Below are 20,838 nucleotides of genomic sequence, written 5' to 3' on the forward strand. Positions count from 1 at the left end.
ATTGATTGCATTAACTTTACTACTAATAGACATATATGCACCATTACAAAAGAGTATAAAATTTTTTGTAAATAAAATCCATATAATACAAGTATATACACAAACTTAGTACACATTCGGATGATACAATCTTTATAATACAATAAAAACGCTTAAATAAACTCTTTAATTCATAGTACGATTTGTGATACATTAGGTAACATATATTTCAAAGTCAATTACATAAATTCTACGTTTAAAATGGTATACACTACATTCAATATCACAAATGAAATATACATACGTTATGTTTGCATATCTCATTTGTAATTCTCTTTATTTTATTGCAATATCATTTAATTACCACCTTTGGTGTTCCACATTTAAATATTAAATACACTACATAATATCACAAATATGGAAATGTTACAGTGCTTTAAAAGTTACAGGTTACTAATGAAAAATATAACTAAATATTTTCCTTAATAACGACATCAATTTAAATTATTTTTTGCATCCCTTTCTTGAGATCCAACTCTTGCTCTATTCCTAGCCCAGAATCGGAATGCTCATGATGGTTCCGATGATACCCGATGTTATCATGTATCGAGTTATTGTAAACCCCATTAATATTTCCGTTGTAGTAACTGGAGGGCTGAAGTGGATCAGGGAGTCCTATAAGGGAGTTACTATTGGTATCTTCCGGATAAGAAAAGTTAGTTAAAGCTTCGTTCAAATAGCTATGATGCTGATTGTATAGAGGATTTTTATCCAAATACTGATTCAAATACGGTGAGTGATTGTTGCTCCTCATCTTTTCATCCATTTTATTTATGTTGCCCGGTTTTAACTTGACGTGCTTGGAGAAATTACTTTGGACCGTTGTGTAGGGAATCTCCCTCAACTGGAGATCACTCATGCCGTTCGTTTCGACGAGATCAAACTCCAAATGCTTCTTAAGCTCATCCGTCATCCACGTTTTGTTCGAATCGCCCGGCGATCTCGACCTGGATCGGTGCTTCCTGTGCTTGTGCTGCCGATTGTTGTACGTGTCCGTCGAGTTGGACCGTCTGTCGTGCGACTTGCTGCTCCTCACGACGTTGGCTTGTTGTATGCCGCTGTGCTCGCTGTTCTTCTGGATCTCCTGCCACTGGTTCTGCGAGTCGACCAGTTCGTAGTAGTTGTTCGATTTGGATCGGCTGCTGCGTCTTTCGTGCGACCTGCTGCTCTCGTACTCGGAGCCGGAGTCGCGCTTGCTCTTCGACCGTCTCCTGCGGTGCTTCCTTCGTGACCGCGACGAACCCTTGGACAGCTCGCTCTCGTTGTCCGACGTCCTGCTTCTGTGCCGGCGTTTCTTGCACGATCTGGAATCGTTGGAGCTTTGGCTGTCGACGCTGCTCGATCTGAATCGGCCAGATCGCACCGATCGCGGACTAGGAGGTACTGACGAACTATTATATAAACCTTTGGAATGTGGCTGGGACCAGGGGGCACTCCTCGTGCTCCTCGGCGAGTCGAACTTTTTGGCATTGGACGAGCTGTAACCGACGTTCTCGAAGTTCTCCACGGGCAGGGGTAGGGAGATGTGTTTGACTTCCTGCGGGTGGAACTGCGATGATATGGTGCTTTCGACGGGCTGCGGCGGTTCGTTGTTGGAGCCGCCGGGTCGTCGCTGGAACTTCCTGGACGGGGTCCTGGAGAAGGTCGGCGGGGAACGCATCTTCATCTGGGCGTCGCGCACGGCTTGTTTCTCTGTTCGACCTAAAACAGGCCAGGTGTTATTACCATTCACATTAAAATATTGTTTGTTATTATTAAAATAACTAGCAGGAAGATTACAATGTCTGGCTGTGCATTTATCTTTGAAAATGAAATGTGAAATGGCATCGTATAAAAATGCTAGTTTAAAAATAATAAAATCCTACCCTTATTAACTACATCTCTCTACATAGGAATAAAAGAAAATCGTAAAAAGAATATAACTTCAGACTGGTTTCGCGATGCTCTTATAGTATTCGCTCGGGCTTAATTTATAGACCTGGCAGTAAAACACAACCATAAACGTTTTCCTTTTACATATGGCGTACTGTATGAAAGAAACTTAAATGTTATTACTGCAGAACAGTATTATGAACATCAAAACACTTAGAACTTTTATTCTCATTTTAGCTTTATTAATTTGTATTCATGTGGCTTTACTGTTTGTGCCAACAATAGGAATAAAATTGTCCTTTTACTAGCCTTTTCTCCTTTGTGTCTGCTCAAATTTAATTGTGCTGTTTTATTACATTTCCACACACAATTCGTTTATTATGTTTTGGTAAATTAAGACATGGACTTATAATCCCATAACTATAACTGGACGGTGTCGAATTTTGTTCTATTTACTAGACCGTTAACTGTTGAAACAAATCTCATGTGCGACTTTAAGATAACTTGTTAAAAACAACACGTGGCCATGAAAAATCTCATAAACCATTTTTTATTGCATACACGTATACTGTACCTAATTGAATGCTGTAATGTTCTTGTAATAAAAACGAAAAAAAAATGTGATTAAAGTTCTTGCATCAAATTGATTTTGTGCAGCATCCACGATAGATCCACGATACAGATGTTTGATTATTTGGTTGCACAAAGGCCACAATGTTTATTAACTGTATTGGGATGCTTTCACATATACAGCATAACTGAATTCGATAGAAACAAAACCAATATTTGATTGTTGTTACGTAAAATAACTGATCGAAATTGATGTTTGGCCATTAACAAACTTTTTTGTGGTTACACTATATCCAATTCTTGTAATTGATCGATGGAAATGGTAGTGGATTTTTTTTGCACATTCAGTTAAACGATGATTTCATTTTGCCCACGTTGGTCTGTATTTTTAGAATAATGGATTACTGACAGATGTAGTAATTTGTTCAACTTTTACTTGCACCATTAGACATACATATTCCCATATCGTGACCATCGACCAGTTTTTGACTGGTTAGTAATTAATTATTGTGACATACCTTGTGACATATGTGATCATGCAAAAACGATTTAAACCTACTAACAATTAGGTACAAATTTATCTTGGGGCTATCGATAACGATTAATTTAAAAATGTCCTAGATACAACGGATTTACTAGGAAAGTGTTACTTTTGTAATTGAGTGTTACATTATCGTAAGAAATGTTTTTTAAATTCAAATCATTATCATAGATACAGAATATAATAATAGCTCACAACGACACAGTTGTATGACCTTCTTAGCCATTGTACAACTGTTAGTTTGAAGCGGCACGTAATTGTCTTCTGTTTAACACTTTCAGCACATTTTTTTCACTTTCACATACAGTTTTCTTACTAAACATAAACATTAAACAGCAAAGCCAGCTTAAAAAGCAATAAAGCCACATGACAAATGATCTTACCGCTGTATCTAAACCGAGATCCCAGGGCGAAGATGTCGGGCGACGCGGGGGTAACTTGCACTAGCCTAAAGAACGCGTGGTGTTCCACACAGCACTTCCACAGATGCTTACAAGCGGACTTGGAGGGCGTTTCGAACCCGTACGTGCACTCGTCGTTGTTCTTGTCAGTCACTCGCAACATAAAGTACCGGCCCTTGAAGTAGATCTTCGTTATCCTGGGCCAGTAGTAGTTGCCCACCGTGTTCTTGTTCCTGAGCACTATGATGCCGCTCGGCGTCAGCCCCAGGAAGTACTCGACGTGGTCCTCGCCCAACACCGGATGCAGGTCCACGCCGTAGTTCTCCAGCCACTTCACCTTGTCGAGATAGTTCAGTTCGGCGGACGAGGGAAGCTGGCCCACCAGCGTCTGGTGCAGCTCCGCTATCCGCATCTCCAGCTCCACGCTTTGGTTGGGCAGGAAACGGAACTCGGACACGTAGCCGGGACTGTGCCGCCGGGGATCGTAGTCGCCCAGCTCCGACTGGAGGATGTACGCCCCCAGTTCGGCCGCCAGCTCGAACGGCACCAGCAGCCTGCCCTGCAGTATGTCCTGTTTGATCTGCAGAAAGAACTGGTACCTGGTGATCTCCTCGAGCAGTTTGCATGGGTCGGCCGCGTAGAACTTGACGCCGAAGTACAGGGTGTAGGGGTCGGGGCCTTTGATTTGCTTGTTTAATTTTTTGGTCGGGTCCAGCCAGTGGGTTTGGCCGTTCAGGTCCAGGTATCTCAGGCCGAAGTAGGCGGTTTCGAGGAGGTTCAAATGTCGGAACACGATGTCCAGCAGGGCCTGACCGGGGGAGTTGTTCTGCAGCTCGTGCACCAGCTCCGTTTCGTCCAGGAATACGATCTTGCAGTGAACCGAGATGGGTTTGGAGCAGAAGCAGTCCATCATCGTTCGACCAGTTTCGGTGACTTTCAGTTAAAGGAATCTGGAAAGAATGTTTCGACGTTAGTGATCTGACAATGGGTAATGTTAAAATTCGTTTGTTGGCCATGTGGTGGCTTACGTAAATGGACGGTCGTAAACAAACAATAAACCGAAACTAATGCACTAGCTTTGTGCCAATAGACTATTTGTTTTGTTACATAACCTCGTCCGTGCGGCCTATCAGTGCCATAAAATATTTTAACAACAAACTATGACACAATACGGCTCCAATATCCGATCGTACGGTAGCTTGTTCGAGAGCCTTTGTCTTCGAGACCGTTCGAAGAAAACGGTTTCTATTGTTCGTGGTTCTATGTGTATATTAATCCGTATCATGACATGTGCTGCCTTCACGTCCGATTATTGTGGATATGTTGAATTACGCTTCTACCACAACAAAGTACGGATGTATTTATGAAGAAGACCAGCAAATTATCTTCTGAAGACTATATTGACATTTTGTAACTGTCAACGAAATGACAAAACTTTCATGTGGTACACTTAACTGACGTTTTCTACCAATGATTTACAGTTGAGGTCAATGTTGCTACAGGAAATTAGATAAACTTTATAATTAGAAAGTATGAAAAAGTGTTAATGAGTTTCTAGTCTAATCCATAAGGAAACCATATATTTTTCTATTTGATTAATCAAGAGATAAAACCATAAATAGCTAATTAGTGGGTTTTTTATACCCCATAAGCTCATAACACGTTACTGCTTCAACAATACACCTTTCAAGAAGTTTATGACTAAATCCAAACAACTCACCACATAAAAAAATGAAAAACTATTCTCGAATTTTTTCCATTCAATTATTTTATTAATATGACATGTTAATTTTTATCGACTGGAACAATAAAATTGCTTCAACGCCGTAATCTGCAAATTCACATTATTGTGTGCGTACATTGGCTTTCGTGATTAGACAATAACCTATATTAATTACCGGAAATTTTATTACTTTAATTAACTTGTACGGCGGAGTCTTGAATTTCTTTATGGAAAACTAATGTAATAATAAACATAACGTTACTATAATTTTAAAGCCAATCTACCTGTAATTCCACATTTTTGTTTAGAATGCATCGACACCTTCGCTTAACGATCGTACAGTATAAAGTACGTGTCTTGTCTTCATCCGTTGAATATCAAAAGTAAATTGTTAATACATACAACAAACAATGTAATAATAACGAATTTACTTGCGATGAATTTTTATAAGGGTCTTGCTCATACATACAATGAACTTGTTTGAATAAAATATTTTGGTGGCACTACAAACAATTTTTATTTTTATATGACGAAGAAAACAAGTGCTGTTTGTTAATGTTGATGATGAGTTATTTGTGGGACACTTTTATCCATTATTGTGTCACCAATATATATTTTATGTACGTAAAAATTGTTGTTAAATGTTAACAGACAGTAAAGTTTCACTTGATGTAAAATTATTGTTTTTACATTATAAAATGCATTAAAAATTATATTTTCTAGGTTGCATTCTCCTGGAAACTATAAAGTTTGGAAGTGAAACTCTATATATACAAGTCTATTTATAATATATATATAAATGTCACTATTTTAATGATAAAATAAGATTTTATGTTTAATAAATTAAATTATAAAATTTTTTATTATATTTTGTAATTCAAAAATGATTGGAATTCTTATGAACAAACATAAATATTGTAAAATAAATATTTTTGATGAAGTAATTTGATTCCTTTTATTTATTAAAATTCATTTGAGAATCATTGTAGTAATACATTTTATTTTTAATATACCATTAAATTAGGTTGAAACATATATAGTGTTCCATTAAAAATGGCAAAGTTATTGATGTTTTAAGAAGTACACAATTCCTGTTTAACAGCTACAAAATTGGTGACTTGACAGACATTTCAGGTTGAAATTGTGAACTGAAAATGAGAACTTCTCTATTCTCTTAACAATATAAATCATCTGTCTAATGGAAAATAAGGTACAGTATAATTAATTCACAAAATATTTTTATTAACATATTTGTTGGAATAATTTATTTCTATTTTTTTATTAAAATTAATTATGAGAATCATTGCAGCAATACACTTTAATTCCATATATTATTTTACATATTTCAACATTAATTATTATACTGGCTGATTCACCTAATATATTCATTAAAAGATTGATCTTCTAAGAAGGACACAATTCTTGTTTAACAGCTTCAAAATTGGTGATTTCAGACATTTTAGATTGAAATTGTGAACTGAAAATGAAAACTTCACTATTTTCTTAACAGAACAATTCATCTGTCTAATGGAAAATAAGGTACTGTATAATTAATTCATAAAATATTTTTATTAATATATTTGTTGGAATAATTTGTTTCCATATTTTTATTAAAATTAAATATGATGTTATTGTAGCAATACACTTTAATTCAATATATCATTTTACATATTTCAACATTAATTACTATACTGAGAGATTCACCTAATATATTCATTAAAAGTTTGATCTTTTAAGAAGCACTCAATTTTTGTTTCACAGCTATAAAATTAGTGACTTAACATTTCAGGTTGAAATTGTGAACTATAAATGAGAAGTTTTTATTATTAAGAAGCTGTGACTAAATTTTGAAATTAAGGATTTTAATTTAAATTTGACTTTCAGCTCTTTTATTAAAAATAAATAATAATGAGAACCCGCCGTTTTCTCTTGTTTATATAATATACTAAATGGTATAATTGCCATTATTAAAATGAAAAATCCGTAAAAAGTAATAATATAAAATCTTGATAACCCAAGTTTCCCTAAAATTACTAAATACTTTCTCCATTGACCAATGTTAGTAATGCCCAACCGTTTATAATTATCTCCATCTTAACAGGTTTTACTTTCTAATTCGCAATTATTTTTTTCTATTACAGACGTTTTAAAAATTTCACGGTCTTGAATCCTAAAAGAAATCAAATTCAGCCGGATAATAAATCCGTGTACGATCTAATTGTACCAAAGACAGCCGGAGCGACCATTCTAAATGGCAACAAAAAACCCGCTTGTAAATTACGTAAATTGCATTTATTAGCAACAATTACGGGCGCGAATAATCAATGCCGGACAAATGTTTACACAGACTGTCCGCCGAGTTGATCTTGAAACTGTAGCGCCTCTGGGGCATGGATTTCTCTGATTCATTCGATGCAAATGCGGTTTGGCAATGTTCTTCTGCGCCAAGACCTTTGCTAAAGTCTCACCTACACGTGATCCACGGATACGGACCGTTCGGGTTTTACTCGGAATCTTCGGGGTGTGGGAGTTGAGTTTGTGTCGTTGTTTATTTTGGACGTTGTTCCTCTTACGGTCGATAATTGAGCAAGGGTCCGTGTGCGTCGAGCTTAATTCAGCAAATTTTCGATTAACAGATAGCCTTAAACGATAAGTGGGTCCGTTTGCTCCGCGGTGCACCGTGTGGTTTATCATTACTCGTCGATTTGATTATTGTTCTCGTGTTTTTTCATTTCGACAATTCATACATATAGCCAAGCCGGCCGGCGTGCAACGGTCTGTTTATGGTATGCGACCATAAATTTTATCTTTACGGCTTAATACGTGTGTTTTACGAAACTTGACGCTTTCAAAACCATATTTTACCGGGCTTATTGCATCCAGCGACATGTATGGATGTGGTACACGTGCAAAATATCATTTTAACCTTTTGATATGCGTATGTCGGAGCGGCCTGTGTGACCCCGATGGACACTTTTCGATAAATCGCTAAGTACAAGGCTGTTCTTTGCTTAATTTGAATTCAATTATATGGGTTGCAGCTTGTAACTATATGTATTTACAACTTCGAGATGATGAAATCTTTGCTCAAATAGAAAGGTTTCTATTTCTGGGCTTGACTATCTACGTCTTGTATTATCTGAATGCAAATATGGTTATTATTTTTAATTTAAACATTTATAGTAAAGAACACTTCGTAATTTATCTAAAAATGTTGAATTATTTTGAATAATTTTTGGCTTTTTTATTTAGAATTGAAGGAACTTTGTTGAAGAAATTACTGATAAAAGCTTTCGTCATAAATATTATAATATATGAAAAACAAAGGCATTAATTACTTCAAACAACTTTAATTACCTTATTTTATAACAAGTTTAATGTATCCACTACTGGAAGAAGAAGAAATCTTTGTTTAAATGGAAAGGCTTCTACTTCTAGCTTTGGCTATCTACATCTTGTCTTATTTCAATACAAATTTGATTGATATTTTAAATTTAAACATTCATAGTAAAGAACTTTTCATGATTTGCCCAAAAATATTGAATTACTTTGAATAATTTTTGGATTCTTTATCTAGAATTGAAAGGACTTTGTCCCTTTTAAAATGAAGAATTTCTCAAGAAATGTCTTATTACTGATAAAAGCTTTCGTCATAAATATTATAATATATGAAAAACAAAGAGATTAGTTACTTCCAACAACTTTAACTACCTTATTTTATAATAAGTTTAATGTATGCACTACTGGAAGATGATGAAATCTTTGTTTATATAGAAAGGCTTTTACTTCTAGCTTTGGCTATCTACGTCTTGTCTTATTTGAATAAAATTTGATTGATATTTTAAATTTAAACATTAATACTAAAGAACTCTTGATGATTTGCACAAAAATATTGAATTATTTTGAATAATTTTTGGTTTCTTTATCTAGAATTGAAAGGACTTTGTCCCTTTTAAAATGAAGAATTTCTCAAGAAATGTCTTATTACTGATAAAAGCTTTCGTCATAAATATTATAATATATGAAAAACAAAGACATTAGTTACTTCAAACAACTTTAACTACCTTATTTTATAACAAGTTTAATGTATGCAGTACTGAAAGATGATGAAATCTTTGTTTATATAGAAAGGCTTTTACTTCTAGCTTTAGCTATTTATGTCTTGTCTTATTTGAATATAAATTTGATTGATATTTTAAATTTAAACATTCATAATAAAGAACACTTCATGATTTGCCCAAAAATATTGAATTATTTTGAATAATTTTTGGTTTCTTTCTCTAGAATTGAAAGAACTTTGTCCCTTTTAAAATGAAGAATTTCTCAAGAAATGTCTTATTACTGATAAAAGCTTTCGTCATAAATATTATAATATATGAAAAACAAAGACATTAATTACTTCAAACAACTTTAACTACCTTATTTGATAACAAGTTTAATGTATCCACTACTGGAAGACGATGAAATCTTTGTTTATATAGAAATGCTTTTACTTCTAGCTTTGGCTATCTACGCCTTGTCTTATTTGAATAAAATTTGATTGATATTTTAAATTTAAATGTTAATATTATAGAACTCTTGATGATTTGCCCAAAAATATTGTATTATTTTGAATAATTTTTGGTTTCTTTATCTAGAATTGAAAGGACTTTGTCCCTTTTAAAATGAAGAATTTCTCAAGAAATGTCTTATTACTGTTAAAAGCTTTCGTCATAAATATTATAATATATAAAAAACAAAGGCATTAGTTACTTCAAACAACTTTAACTACCTTATTTGATAACAAGTTTAATGTATCCACTACTGGAAGACGATGAAATCTTTGTTTATATAGAAAGGCTTTTACTTCTAGCTTTGGCTATCTACGCCTTGTCTTATTTGAATAAAATTCAATAAATATTTTATATTTAAACATTCATAATAAAGAACTCTTCAGCATTTGCCCAAAAATATTGAATTATTTTGAATAATTTTTGGTTTCTTTATCTAGAATTGAAAAGACTTTGTTGCTTTTAAAATGAAGAACTACTCAAGAAATGTCTTATTATTGATAAAAGCTTTCATCATAAATATTATAATATATGAAAAACAAAGAAATTAGTTACTTCAAACAACTTTAACTACCTTATTTTATAATAAATTTAATGTACCCACTACTGGAAGACGATGAAATCTTTGTTTAAATAGAAAGACTTCTACTTCTAGCTTTGGCTATCTACGTCATGTCTTATTTGAATACAAATGTGGTTGAAATTTAAATTTAAACGTTCATAGTAAAGAACTCTTCATAATTTGCCCAAAAATGTTGAATTATTTTGAATAATTATTTAATTTTTAACCTAAAATTGAAAGGACTTGTTCATTTTTATATAAAGAACTTCTCAAGATATGTCTTATTACAAAAAAAAAAAACATCAAATCTTTGTTTAAATGAAAAACCCTCTATTTCTATATTATAACTATCTTCATCCTGTCTTAGCTAAATAAAAATATGGTTGTTATTTCAAATTTAAACATTCTTAACAAAGAATTCTTCATTAATAGTCCAATAAGAACTCTTCGAGCCTGTCTCCAAAATATTGACATTTTAATAAATTTGGATTTGCTTATCCAGCAGGAAATGGACTTTGTGCCTATTAAAATGAAGAGTTTTTAGTATGCAACACTTCAAGAAATGTCTTATTATATACCTTCATCATAATCTACACAAAAAACAAAAGTATTCGTTACTTCAAACACTCTAACTACCTTACTGTACAATTAGTTTAATGAGCACCAATTTAGATTGGTTCTACAGACATAAACACGACTCTTGTAAGTAAATTCATATTACATAATATTTTTTATGACGAAATTATAAATGAAATTATGTAGTTGTCATTGAACATTATTTCACACATGAAATGATTTATAATCTTATTACTGTGGGGAAAACGTTGACAGGTAATTCTTTCAAATCGCATCGGCTTAACTACCAGCTTCTAACGATGGACACGTAGCGGTGACGTAGGTGCAAAATGTTAAGAACAATAGCCATAAAATTGGAAGACCCCTACGTGGTGCGTCAAAGGATTGAACCGGGACTCCGCATTTGGGTTTAATTCCCGTAAATGCCCTCCGCCATCTAGACCATTGCGTTCTCAGCGAGCCACAGAAACGCGAAACAACACATCCCCGGTTCCAATTTAAAGGCAGATGAGCCAAACCAACAGCCACTTTGTTCCGTCTTTTGTGACGTTGTTTCTCGGTATCTCGGGAGAGTTCATTCGTACACAATATCTCCGCCATCTGTCGCATGTCGTTGTATCTCGGCCATGGAATTTATATCTGGGCCTATTCATGCGGATGCCGAGATAAAGTCCGAAAGAAACGTTTTTAATTACGAGATATGATGGAGATGTTAATTAATTCGTGCGAGACGCGTACGGCACATGCCCCCGAGGATAAATGGAGTGCACTCGACGAGATTAATTGGAATTCACGTGTGGATTGTTAATGAGGAATTTAGAGAAAACAATTTTTTTTTCGTCTCCCTAGAAAATCCACGACGCGAGAGTGGGCACCGCGACGTTCGAAAAATGCTGGAAGTGGTGCACCGTAATCTAAAGCTGAGGAAAAAATGAAAGCTGTGTTTGTTAACAAGTCCATTCATGCAACGAAATGCCAAAAGTGAACGTTTTGATGGCAACAATTATTTGCATCTGATATTAGGTAATAAGTAGCTGTATTATTTAATGGATTTTGAATAGGTTTCACTTCCAATTCAATGATTAATGAATGTTTGAATAGAAATGGAACGACTACAACTTGGTCACCTGGTAACGGTAAAAAATGTGGTTCCTGATTCAAGTTATGTGTATTAAAGTACAGTTTACAATTTTTATTATAATTTTATTTTTACCTTTCCACACTCCTAACCAATGAGTTCATGTACAGCTTTTAAACCTGACAAAAATCATTTGCATAATTATCAACAAGTCGTTAATTACTGCATTACCAAGTTTATTTAGAAATGTTTTATTATCTTTTGATGTAGATTATAAAAATATACTTTTGTTTATTAAGGCAACATATTTAATACCCATCAGAATTTAAGAGGAAGTAAAAAAATCTTTACAGAAGAGAAAGAATCAATCTTTTATGTGGTGTTAATTAAAAAAATACTTTATTAATTATAGTCTAAAAAATGTGGTTCCTGATTCAAGTTATGTGTATTAAAGTACAGTTTACAATTTTTATTATAATTTTATTTTTACCTTTCCTGACTCATAACCAATGAGTTCATGTACAGCTTTTAAATCTGTCAAAAATCATTTGCATAATTACCAACAAATCGTTAATTACTGCATTACCAAGTTTATATAGATATGTTTTATTACCTTTTGATGTAAATTATAAAAATATACCTTTGTTTATTAAGGCAACATATTCAATACCCATTAGGATTTAAGAGGAAGTAAAAAACTCCTTACAGAAGAGAAAGGATCAATCTTTTGTGTGGTGTTAATTAAAAAAATACTTTATTAATTATAGTCTAAAAAATGTGGTTCCTGATTCAAGTTATGTGTATTAAAGTACAGTTTACAATTTTTATTATAATTTTATTTTTACCTTTCCTAACTCCAACCAATGAGTTCATGTACAGCTTTTAAAACTGTCAAAAATCATTTGCATAATTACCAACAAATCGTTAATTACTGCATTACCAAGTTTATTTAGATATGTTTTATTACCTTTTGATGTAAATTATAAAAATATACCTTTGTTTATTAAGGCAACATATTCAATACCCATTAGGATTTAAGAGGAAGTAAAAAAGTCTTTACAGAAGAGAAAGCATCAATCCTTTGTGTGGTGTTAATTAAAAAATACTTTATTAGTTCATTATTAATTATAGTCTAAAAAAAATGTGGTTCCTGATTCAAGTTATGTGTATTAAAGTACAATTTATAATTTTTATTATAATTTTATTTTTACCTTTCCTAACTCCAACCAATGAGTTCATGTACAGCTTTTAAACCTGACAAAAATCATTTGCATAATTATCAACAAGTCGTTAATTACTGCATTACCAAGTTTATTTAGAAATGTTTTATTATCTTTTGATGTAGATTATAAAAATATACTTTTGTTTATTAAGGCAACATATTTAATACCCATCAGAATTTAAGAGGAAGTAAAAAAATCTTTACAGAAGAGAAAGAATCAATCTTTTATGTGGTGTTAATTAAAAAAATACTTTATTAATTATAGTCTAAAAAATGTGGTTCCTGATTCAAGTTATGTGTATTAAAGTACAGTTTACAATTTTTATTATAATTTTATTTTTACCTTTCCTGACTCATAACCAATGAGTTCATGTACAGCTTTTAAATCTGTCAAAAATCATTTGCATAATTACCAACAAATCGTTAATTACTGCATTACCAAGTTTATATAGATATGTTTTATTACCTTTTGATGTAAATTATAAAAATATACCTTTGTTTATTAAGGCAACATATTCAATACCCATTAGGATTTAAGAGGAAGTAAAAAACTCCTTACAGAAGAGAAAGGATCAATCTTTTGTGTGGTGTTAATTAAAAAAATACTTTATTAATTATAGTCTAAAAAATGTGGTTCCTGATTCAAGTTATGTGTATTAAAGTACAGTTTACAATTTTTATTATAATTTTATTTTTACCTTTCCTAACTCCAACCAATGAGTTCATGTACAGCTTTTAAAACTGTCAAAAATCATTTGCATAATTACCAACAAATCGTTAATTACTGCATTACCAAGTTTATTTAGATATGTTTTATTACCTTTTGATGTAAATTATAAAAATATACCTTTGTTTATTAAGGCAACATATTCAATACCCATTAGGATTTAAGAGGAAGTAAAAAAGTCTTTACAGAAGAGAAAGCATCAATCCTTTGTGTGGTGTTAATTAAAAAATACTTTATTAGTTCATTATTAATTATAGTCTAAAAAAAATGTGGTTCCTGATTCAAGTTATGTGTATTAAAGTACAATTTATAATTTTTATTATAATTTTATTTTTACCTTTCCTAACTCCAACCAATGAGTTCATGTACAGCTTTTAAACCTGACAAAAATCATTTGCATAATTATCAACAAGTCGTTAATTACTGCATTACCAAGTTTATTTAGAAATGTTTTATTATCTTTTGATGTAAATTATAAAAATATACCTTTGTTTATTAAAGCAACATATTTAATACCCATTAGGATTTAAGAGGAAGTAAAAAACTCTTTACAGAAGGAAAAGAATCAATCTTTTGTGTGGTGTTAATTAAAAAAATACTTTATTAGTTCATTATTACTTAAAGTCTAAAAATCGTGGTTCCTGATTCAAGTTATGTGTATTAAAGTACAGTTTACAATTTTTATTGTAATTTTATTTTTACCTTTCCAGACACCTAACCAATGAGTTAATGTATAGCTTTTAAACCTGACAAAAATTATTTATATAATTATTAACAGGTCGTTAATTACTGCATTGCCAAATTTATTTGGATGTGTGTTATTACCTTTTGATGTAGATTATAAAAATATACCTTTGTATATTAAGGCAACATATTTAATATCCATTAGGATTTAAGAGGAAGTAAAAATGTCTTTACAGAAGAGAAAGCATCAATCCTTTGTGTGGTGTTAATTAAAAAATACTTTATTAGTTCATTATTAATTATAGTCTAAAAAAAATGTGGTTCCTGATTCAAGTTATGTGTATTAAAGTACAATTTACAATTTTTATTATAATTTTATTTTTACTTTTCCTGACTTCAACCAATGAGTTCATGTACAGCTTTTAAAGCTGACAAAAATCATTTGCATAATTATGAAACAAGTCGTTATTTACTGCATTACCAAGTTTATATAGATATGTTTTATTACCTTTTGATGTAAATTATAAAAATATACCTTTGTTTATTAAGGCAACATATTTAATACCCATTAGGATTTAAGAGGAAGTAAAAAACTCTTTACAGAAGAGAAAGAATCAATCTTTTGTGTGGTGTTAATTAAAAAAATACTTTATTAGCTCATTATTAATTATAGTCTAAAAAAATGTGGTTCGTGATTCAAGTTGTGTGTATTAAAGTACAATTTACAATTTTTATTATAATTTTATTTTTACCTTTTCTGACTCCAACCAATGAGTTCATGTACAGCTTTTAAAGCTGACAAAAATCATTTGCATAATTGTGAAACAAGTCGTTATTTACTCCATTACCAAGTTTATTTAGATATAAATGTAAATTATAAAAATATACCTTTGTTTTTAAGGCAATATATTTAATACCCATTAGGATTTAAGAGGAAGTAAAAAACTCTTTACAGAAGGAAAAGAATCAATCTTTTGTGTGGTGTTAATTAAATTTACTTTCTTAGATCATTATATAGACTATAAAAAAATAAGCAAAGAACAATTTTGTAATTTGCAAACAAAGATTTACTCCAACTGGAATGATTCCCTACAATTACTGCGGTGTTATTAAGCAAAAAACTAGATTCTCTTCATTAGACGATTATCCTCTTAAGAGCTTGCGTTACACCATCCATCTATTTATAGTCGTTCCCTTATGAATTCATAATAATCTTTTAATTTAATTCACGTTTATACGATGCTCTGTTCTATACACTTAATAAACGTGGAATAGAGTATCTAATTATAATTGATTGAGGCAGTCGAACAGCACTCATTATAGGGGGAACAGGCAAAAAACAAGAAGTATCCGGTCATTATACCATTTTCAGACGAAATAACACTAGAATAACGATAGTATCGCCATCGGTCTTTCGGTTTTTCATGCTTTTATTACTTCCTTGTCTCATGGAGTCATTTAAATATAGACAGTTATGTTAAAAGGGAAGGCTTAAGATAATACCAGGATAATATATTTTATCAAGAGCCATTGAGGAAGGCGTTTATCATGTGTCCAAAGAATTACTTTATCTAAGTTGTCGTTGGATGTTCATAAATCTGGAAGTGTTGGTATTAACCTTTACCGGCCAATATTATTGTTGTTGTCCATTAAATATCAACTACAAGACTTATGGTGTCGAAATGAAATCACATAATTTATTCGACCAGTTAAAACGACATGCATGGCTAATGTAACTACAAATATCAGTGAATTTGCATTAATTTACAAAATTTAACATATTTTAAATTAATCATTTCCGTGTGATTAGTGACGGGATTCGAATTCATTCGAACTGGAAGTCGCTCCAACGGATATCGGGGGACCGATTCCTCGAGCTCGTTCCCAACAAAACCATTGTACCACTAAAAATTTCAACACACCGAGTCAGCCGGAAATAAATATTATATCTGTGTTCAACATGCGAGCGTCTTGTTTCGAGAAATGGAAATTTTCTGGGTTAGATGATGCCAATTAGAACCGATACCGGCGTTTATAAGATCACTTTGAACGAGAGCAACTCCGACCAGTGGCAATTTAGTTGGCGTTTATTTTATTTTATCGTACACAGAACTAGATTCGTTTCCTTAATGCCGCATTTTAATCGTATTTTCTTGTCGACCGGTCGGATTATTTTCCTACGAGGTGATACAATTTATAATTTGTTGGCTTAAAAAATGAGGTGTGCTTCATTTTTTAAAAGGTAGGTTTTGTATTTCGGCGTGGGACGGACACAAGAGGCCCCGGGGCGGTGTTTTGATTAATTGTTGTGCGAGTTCTTAAACGGTAATTAATGGTATTTGATTATTTGATCGGAGCACTCCTTTAAGCACCGATTGTTTTGTTTAATTAGATTTTACTTAACGTGAGTAAGTGCCGGTGCTTGTTGAATTAAATGGAAGGCTTCATGTTGCCAATTAATGATTGTAAACATTGGAGTCGAACTAACTGGAAACAGTGATTTTTTCATTTTGGCCCACTGATCAACCACTACTAAACTACTAATCTTTTACGAGTTTATGTTAAATTAATGAATTACATTATAGGTTTCCCTTAGGCTGAATGGTAATTATTATGGAGAACAAAGTTGAAGGTTGTTGTTGATTTCTGTGCTCCTCATCATGTTCAACCTTTATTATTGTTGAACAATACTTTATAAATTAATGGTGTACAGTTTATGGAACATAATCGGTTTAATCTGTCTGCATTTTTAACATAATGAAGCTGTCAGTCAATGTATCCATGTTAGAGAATTTTAATAAATGATCATTTTAGAAATTACATGAATTTAATTTGAAATTTAAAGGTTTTACTTCCAGTAAAATTCCTTTTATGATAGTCATTTGATAAAATTCTAACGGTATTATACCAGTTTTATAAATTTTTAGTTTATTTTACACCTTAAGTATTCAATCAGTATTGGCCAACCTACCCTAACCTATATTTTTCTTTTAATGGAAATACATAAAATTATTTGAATGTGCACTCATGTGTGTGAAAAAAGTTATATACCAAGTTCTCAAATTTTCATTGTTTAGCTCCATTCCATAAAGTTTATGGTCTCAATTTTATTTCAATCCTTTCACTCCGAATAACTTCTAAAAAGTAAAAACAATTATCCAAAGTAATGGTTTATGTTTTGTTGTTATTTGATTTTTTACTGTCTCGCCCATCGATAATTTTAATTATGGTGTGGAGTTCACAATTATTCTTAAACAATACTTCAAAAATTAAAAGTCTACAGTTTATGGAACATAAACGGATTAATCATCTAAATTTTTAACATAATGAAGCTGTTAGTCAAAGTTTCCATGTTATAGGACTTTTATAAATGACCGTTCTAAAAATTACATGGGTTTAACTTTAGATTTAAAGGTTTTACTTCCAATGAAACTGTTTTTTTGACATTTGATAATTTGAAAATTCTAACTCTATTATGAAAGTTGAAATAAATTTTTAATTTATGTCAGTTCTTAAAGTATTCAATTGACATTGACTAACTTTTCCTAACCTATATTTTTTTTCTTTTAATGAAAATGTAATAAAATTATTTGAATGTAGAAAAAGTTATAGCCAAGTTCTCAAATTTACATTTTTTGCTCCAATTTATAAAATTTGAAGAGTTTACAGTGTTAACTTTATTTCAACCCTTTCATTGTGGATAACTTCTAGAAAGAAAAGCATTTGTCCAAAGTAATTTTTTAACTTTATCATTAATGATTTGTTGTTATTTGATTTTTTATTGCCACGCCTATCTATAATTTCAATGTCGAAAATGATGTGGTATGGAGTTCAACTTTTCTTATTGTTACTACATACTTTAGAAATTAAAAGTCTACAGTTTATGGAACGTAAAGGGATTAATCCATTTACATTTTTAACATGATGAAGCTATTAGTGAATGTTTCCATATTTTAAGACTTCTATAAATGATTGTTCTAAAAATTACATGAGTTACTTTAGATTTAAAGGTTTTATCTCCAATGAAATTGTTGTTTTGACGTTTGATAAGAGCTTCAAAAAAATTTTAACTCTATTATGAAAGTTGAAATAAATTTTTAATCTATTTCAGTTCTTAAAGTATTCAATTGGCATTAACTTACCTTTCCTAACCTATATCCTATTACATTTTTTGCTCCAATTTATAAAATTTCAAGACGTCATTTAAATCATAGATTTAAATGTTTTACCTCCAGTGAAACTGTTATTTTGACGTTTGATAATAGCTTCAAGAAAATTTTAACTCTATTATGAAAGTTGAATAAATTTTTAACCTGTTTCAGTTCTTAAAGTATTCAATTGGCATTAACTAACCTTTCCTAACCTATATTTTTATCTTTTAATGGGAATATAATAAGAGTATTCGAATGTGCACTTATATGTGTAAAAAAAGATTATGTCATGTTCTCAAATTTACATTTTTTGCTCCAATTTATAAAAAACTTTATTTCAACCCTTTCATTCTGGGTAAGTTCTAAAAAGAAAACTAACTGCCCAAAGTAATAATTTAACTTTATGAATGTCGAAAATGAAGTGGGTATTTGTGGTTTGGAATTCAATCTTTCTTAATGTTAAACAATACGTTAGAAATTAAAAGTCTGCAGTTTATGGAACATAACATGAAATGAAGCTGTTAGTCAATGTGTCCATGTTATAGGACTTTTATAAATGACCGTCCTAGAAATTACATGGGTTTAACTTTAGGTTTAAAGGTTTTACTTTCAGTGATATTGTTCTCCTGACATTTGGTAATAGCTTTAAAAATCATCAACATATCCAGGATTTAAATTAATGATCATTTTAGAAATTACATGGAAAATTTAAGTTTTACTTCCAATGAAATTGTTCTTTTGACAAAGTACCACAAATTTTTAATTTATTTTAGTTCTTGGGGTGGCTCAACATACCTTAACCATACGTTTTTTAATGGAAATACAATAAAATTATTTGAATTATTAAAAAATAATTATTGCCAGGTCTTAAATTTTCAATTTTTGGCCTCAATCTATAAAATTTGAACACTTCATGGCCTCAACTTGATTTCGGTCTTCCATTCTTGAAGAATTCTAGAAATAATAATAACAAATGCCCTTTGTAATGGATTAACTTTATCAATAACGATTTGTTATCACTTGAATTTTTACTGTCTCGCCTGTCAAAACTGTAGTGGGTATTTATGGTACGGTACTACGATTTGACTGATCACCGATACATTGCTTGCGAGTAGGAGGGTCGTAAAGAAGATCCTTGAGGTGCATTCGTACAACGATAAATACGGTTGTCAATTGATCCTTCGCATACAATCACATATTCGTATTTGGACATACTCACACCTCGAATGAGATCACTGCCTATCTTAAATGTTACAAATTAATATTCATACGTTTTTTTCAATCTCCCGTTTCGTATCGGCCTCTCATTGTCGGCCGGATCGGAAACGAATATCGCGGGCCCACACTGGCATTTGTTTGGCCGGCGTGCCGGCGTTCTTTTGTTTCACGGCCAAACGGAGCGGACCGACAAAAATCCACATGTCCGCCGCCGTCGCCCGTATTCCGGCGTGTCTTACCTGTGGAAGAAACGTTCAAGTTCATGTTGGGAGGCTCGGGGCCCCGGGTACAACAACACAGAACCGCACACTGGGCCAGGGCATTCAACTCTTTCGCGCGGCGGCGACTCACCGGCGGAGCGTTCGTTCACTGGGTATGTTCACTGCACGGCACACCGACGCTGAATCAGCGGTTGGATAATACAAGAGCGGCCCTCACCGTCGGATACTTGGAGGCCCTCTACCTGTCGCCGGCCGCGGACACGGGCCGGGGGCCCGCTCCGGTACCGCGGCGAGTGCGCATGAGCGGTGGTAGGACGGTCACCTGGTGCACCGCAACGTGCACAGGTTGCCGGAGATGGTATCGGACGCGCTCGTTTCCTGGTGCTGCTTCGCGGGAACGGACGTCCGACTGTTTCTTTCGCATCGGACGGTGATTGGACGGCTCTAATTATATACGAGACGGTTCCAACTGTAAATTTGCTTCCTACTCGTACGAAAAGTAAAACTACGATGTACAGTAATCTTGTTATTGGTTTAATCAGATTTATTGTTGAGGTGCTTTCTTTAAATTACGGAAACAACTTTAACGTAAAAGTTTCGAATCAATATTTACGAATTTACATTTTATCTCTTAATCCAATATTTATGTTTGTTTGTATAATTAAATATGCAAATGGTCTTCATCGTAATTTGAAGCTAATAT

The 20,838-nt window shown here is 32.4% G+C and overlaps 1 protein-coding gene across 2 annotated transcripts; it reads right to left on the reverse strand.

Annotated features, from left to right (window-relative positions):
• Window positions 1-20,341, reverse strand: LOC109601717 (band 4.1-like protein 4). Of its 2 annotated transcripts, none has more exons than XM_049967716.1 (3): window positions 20,154-20,341; window positions 3,406-4,373; window positions 1-1,731 (listed from the first exon to the last, which is right to left on the reverse strand). In XM_049967716.1, the coding sequence occupies exons 2-3, from the start codon at window positions 4,334-4,336 to the stop codon at window positions 479-481; spliced, it is 2,184 nt and encodes a 727-aa protein (XP_049823673.1). In that variant the 5' UTR covers window positions 4,337-4,373; window positions 20,154-20,341; the 3' UTR covers window positions 1-478. The 2 variants fall into 2 exon arrangements, with proteins under 2 accessions (XP_049823673.1, XP_019873547.2); XM_020017988.2 differs by having other exon boundaries at window positions 1-1,740.
• Window positions 20,342-20,838: the final 497 nt, after the last annotated feature.

Source organism: Aethina tumida, chromosome 5, assembly GCF_024364675.1.
Source record: "Aethina tumida isolate Nest 87 chromosome 5, icAetTumi1.1, whole genome shotgun sequence".
NCBI classification, from domain to species: domain Eukaryota; kingdom Metazoa; phylum Arthropoda; class Insecta; order Coleoptera; family Nitidulidae; genus Aethina; species Aethina tumida.